This window comes from Clupea harengus, chromosome 1 (genome assembly GCF_900700415.2).
Source record: "Clupea harengus chromosome 1, Ch_v2.0.2, whole genome shotgun sequence".
Taxonomy (NCBI): domain Eukaryota; kingdom Metazoa; phylum Chordata; class Actinopteri; order Clupeiformes; family Clupeidae; genus Clupea; species Clupea harengus.
Window position 1 is genome coordinate 11,614,855 of NC_045152.1, and position 4,055 is coordinate 11,618,909.

The window sequence follows — 4,055 nt, forward strand, 5'->3', positions numbered from 1 at the left end:
AATCCAACCTTATTTTTTTGTTTTCTTTTCTACAGCGTTTCTCACTTGTGGTGTTTGAACTGAGATTTAAAGATATATCAGAAGCCAACTGCTGGACCACCACCTTTTTACCAATTTCCAAATGTTTTTGGTTACTTGTAAATACCTTCTAACTCGAATAAAAGTTGCTACTTTCAGTACATGGAGTGAATGGTTGTTTCTCTCCATCTATGTTAGTTTGGTGCTGTTTGGGGGGGAAGAAAGACAAACAAGAAACTTGTGTGTGTATATATAGATAGAATATATTTATGTAAACTCTGTTTCCCTCCACTTGACTGAGAAACAATGATTGAGATGAACAAAATTAACAAATAGAAAAATATTAACAGCTTCCCCTCTTAAAAAAAATAACCATTACGTAATACAAATTAAAAAGCCTTTCTGCACAAAAGTGTCATGGTCCTGCTCATTTTGTCCCACTTGTTCGCTCCCAAAAGTTCCCCAACTCGAGCTTGTGTTCGTCGTCAGACTGTCCCGGACCAGCCGCGCGCCTGCTAACGTCACTGCGCGTGTCTGTCTCAGTTAGGTCTGTGTCCTCTGTTGCGGAATCACAGGATGATGGCTCGGCGCGCTGCGAATCCACCTGCTCCGCTGTCATGGCAATGCGCGTGTAACTGAATTCCGCGTGGCAGCCTTCGTTCTGTAGTAGCTCGCTGAGCGTGGCGATGTAGATCTGCGCCATCTGTAGGGTCTCTGATTTGGACAGCTTGCGCTCGCTCTCCATGTTCGGGATGACGCTCCGCAACCGGTCGAACGCTACGTTCAGTCCGAGCATCCTCCGCCGCTCGCGCGCGTTCGCAGCCAGCCGTCGCCGTCTCTTTGCTCTGGTCACGGTGGTCACGGTGGTCGGCTGGTCCTGGTCGATGTAGCGAAGCCCCGGCAGCCTGAGCTCCACGAGAGCGCAAGGTTCATAGTGCGCCCTGTCCGTGGTCCGAACCTCCGTCCAGCTGTTCTGTGCCAGCGCTTGGACAGGCGGTGGTCCTTGCTGCGGGACCGCAGTGGGATGTGGACTCTTCAGATGAGCTGCGTCTGTTTGCCGTAAAACACACGGAGCGCACGGGGGTTTGCGTCGAGGCATTGCGGGATTGGTGGTGACTGGAAACTCCAAAACTGAAAAGTCTTTCTGAAAGTTTTGGTGGCCACGGGGTATTTATGGTGAATGTTCCAAGTGTGTAGCTTTTGAAGGGGCGTGGAGAGGGTCGTGTGCGAGAGAGGCACCAGGGTGAACCCCTTTGATAGCAACAGCAGGAAGTCTATTAACGGAGCTCATCAAAAATGGATTAGGTCCGTCTCACTGATCAGTGAGCGCGCTCTGTGTGCCTCTTCACCGGCCCAGCGCGAAGCTGCAGCCACACACACATGAGAGAAAGAACAAGACTTTATCGAAACAAAAGCATTGCATTTATTGATGTAACAACCATTGATCTCTGTATTATTTTTCCTGTAATAGCAAGTAATCTTTTTTCCCCCGTCAGAATCCCAACATAGTTAAATAGCCCAGAAGTAATATCCTTCTTTTAACATTAAACCACATGTTAAATTACATTAACACACAACAATAATTTGGTTTCATTCTATACAGTCTAATTAGTAATTATGTGGATTACCATATAAATAATCATTTATAGTACATCATTTCCAAATATGTACGTATATGTATGTAATATGTCTAAGTCCATAAGCCATTTGTTCAGATTAAGCATTTAATGTATTTCTTGATATAAAGAAGTCTATAAATGTGTCCACCGACGAAAAGAGAGGAAAAGAAAAAAAAAACTCATTAACAGTAATTGCTGGGCCCACATCCGCAGCGTACAGACTAATCCAATTAACTGGTGTCCAGTAAGCGGTGGGGACACCAGGCCTTTCATTAAATTAAACTTAAGAACCTCAAGAAAAAAAAAGCCTACGCACGCCAGATACCCCCCTAAATGTCCAAGATTGGACTAAATGGCGCAACACATGGCCCGAGAATAATAAATATTTCATTGAGCTCCCGGCGCGAGGTCTCTCTCGCGTTGAGGCTGTTGACAGTCTTGGCACACGTCGCAGATTAGACCAAATCAAGCGTTCCATTGAAAGTGCGCACGCGGGCGGAGATCAAACCCAGCGGCGGATGGCCAGGCTCGAGACCCCCGCGCGGGGGCTAAATTGGGGTGGGCGCATGCCTGTCAGAGCTCAACGAGAGGAGATGAAACCCAAATTTCATTGAGGGGATTAAGGAAGAGTGATGAACTACTGGCAAACGCGTTTCTTTTCACCCGCTGCCAACGAAGGCGCGCTCTGCCTGGTGCGCGCGCCAAGTTGCCAAGGCCTCCCGCGCGGCTGCAGAGTGTCACTTGTCAGAAGTTATAAAACTTCCCGCTGCGCCATAAAGCTATACACTCTCCACTGCGCACGTTTTCTTAATGATTTCCAAAGAGCGAAGATCTGCCAATACAAAGTCACCGGAGAGATAATCGACTGAAGGGTTATTCATTCTTTTCATGGAGTTAGATTTCATAAGTGTTTATATCTTGCCTGTTCATCATTTTACCGATTGTTCTCTCTTCTTCTATCACAGGTGCATGTCAGTATGTGTTTCTGTTGCCATCCATTTCGCTCTAGCGATAACAAAAGTGTAATTCCACAGTGTCTTTTAAGAACTGCCAAATAAATCTATAGTGGGAGTAATTACTTAAATGTATATGGCCAATGAGAGACTGGGGTGGGATTCAAAGCCGGGCAAATGATAACCAGATCCATAACCATATTCAAGCATGTTTTGTCTGAGCTCCCGTCTATGGGGCGCCGTTTGTAAAATGTTGCACGTTCGAAAATCCTGCTCAGTTTTGCTACATTTAGCATTTTCATATGGAACAAAAAGCACGACAATATTCGAATGTCACTTTTTCAAGCATTTAGAGAGAAATTCATGTAAATTCATGCGGTAACTTTTCCAAGGATATTTTTTGGCAGTAACACAAAGTTGTTAAATAATATAAATATTTCATCTAAATGTTAATGTTAAATGTAAATGTTAAATATAAATGTAAATGTTAAATGTAAATGTAAATGTTAAATATAAACGTAAATGTTCGATGTTATATATAAATATTAAATATAAGTGTTAAATGTAAATGTTAAATGTAAATACAAATATCAAATGCTAAATGTAAATGTTAAATGTAAATGTTAAATGTAAATGTAAATGTTAAATGTAAATGTTCAGTCTACATGTCAGACTTGACGACAGAACATTAGAATATTTACGGTAATTCATAGCGTTCAGTAACACTACCAGGGATACCTTGCGGGCAAAATGTGTCGACCAACAGTGGACATCGTCGAGCAGTGCAACCTACTCAATTACGATCGCCATCAAACACAGATCATACCACAATAGCCAGACAGAGATATCTTGAAAAAAATTACATTTTGGGAACCTGTGATCCCTTTACTGCACCCGCTGATATTTGTATTTCTGTAACGTCGTAGAAGTCCCTGCCTGAGCTCCAGTTTGGAGATATTTACATATATCTAATAGAAAATCCGTCCCCCTACACACCTCAAAAACTGAAAGCCTACCAAAAGCACAGATAGTAATTTAATTTTCAGAAGGGGATGGGTTAATAACGATGTCGTCTGGAAGGTGAAAACTAATAAACATCTTCATTATCAGAGCAAAGATGATTGCCATGTAATAGCTAGCTACCAGCTAGCGAGCTACATGCTGTTAGCTAGCAACCTTTAGCCTACCCAACACTGTTCTTTATCATTTTACACAATTTCCTGGTTAACACAAGTACAACCACCTGGTCTGGCGAATGACAACTGAAATTATCTTCCCAAGTATTTTCTACTGGCATTGTAGTATTACCAGTTGGATGACAAAATACAGTAGCCTAGCCTAGTTGCTTAGGTACTTGTCGCAATCTCAGAGCAGAAACCGGGTAATCCAATTTTAATCGTGTTGATGCTTTGTTTCTTGACTTTATTTCTTGATCTATTCCCGTTTTAGGTAGTTATTCTGATGA

General features: G+C 42.7%; 1 protein-coding gene across 1 annotated transcript; it reads right to left on the reverse strand.

Annotated features, from left to right (window-relative positions):
- Nucleotides 1-445: 445 nt before the first annotated feature.
- atoh1c (atonal bHLH transcription factor 1c) lies at nucleotides 446-2,833 on the reverse strand. Its single transcript, XM_042708271.1, has one exon. The coding sequence runs from the start codon at nucleotides 1,115-1,117 to the stop codon at nucleotides 446-448; it is 672 nt and encodes a 223-aa protein (XP_042564205.1). The 5' UTR covers nucleotides 1,118-2,833.
- Between the last annotated feature and the right edge of the window lie 1,222 nt (nucleotides 2,834-4,055).

What these genes read in the sequence shown, in the direction of transcription:
- atoh1c (XM_042708271.1), bottom strand. Translation starts at nt 1,117, where the DNA reads ATGCCTCGACGCAAACCCCCGTGCGCTCCGTGTGTTTTACGGCAAACA.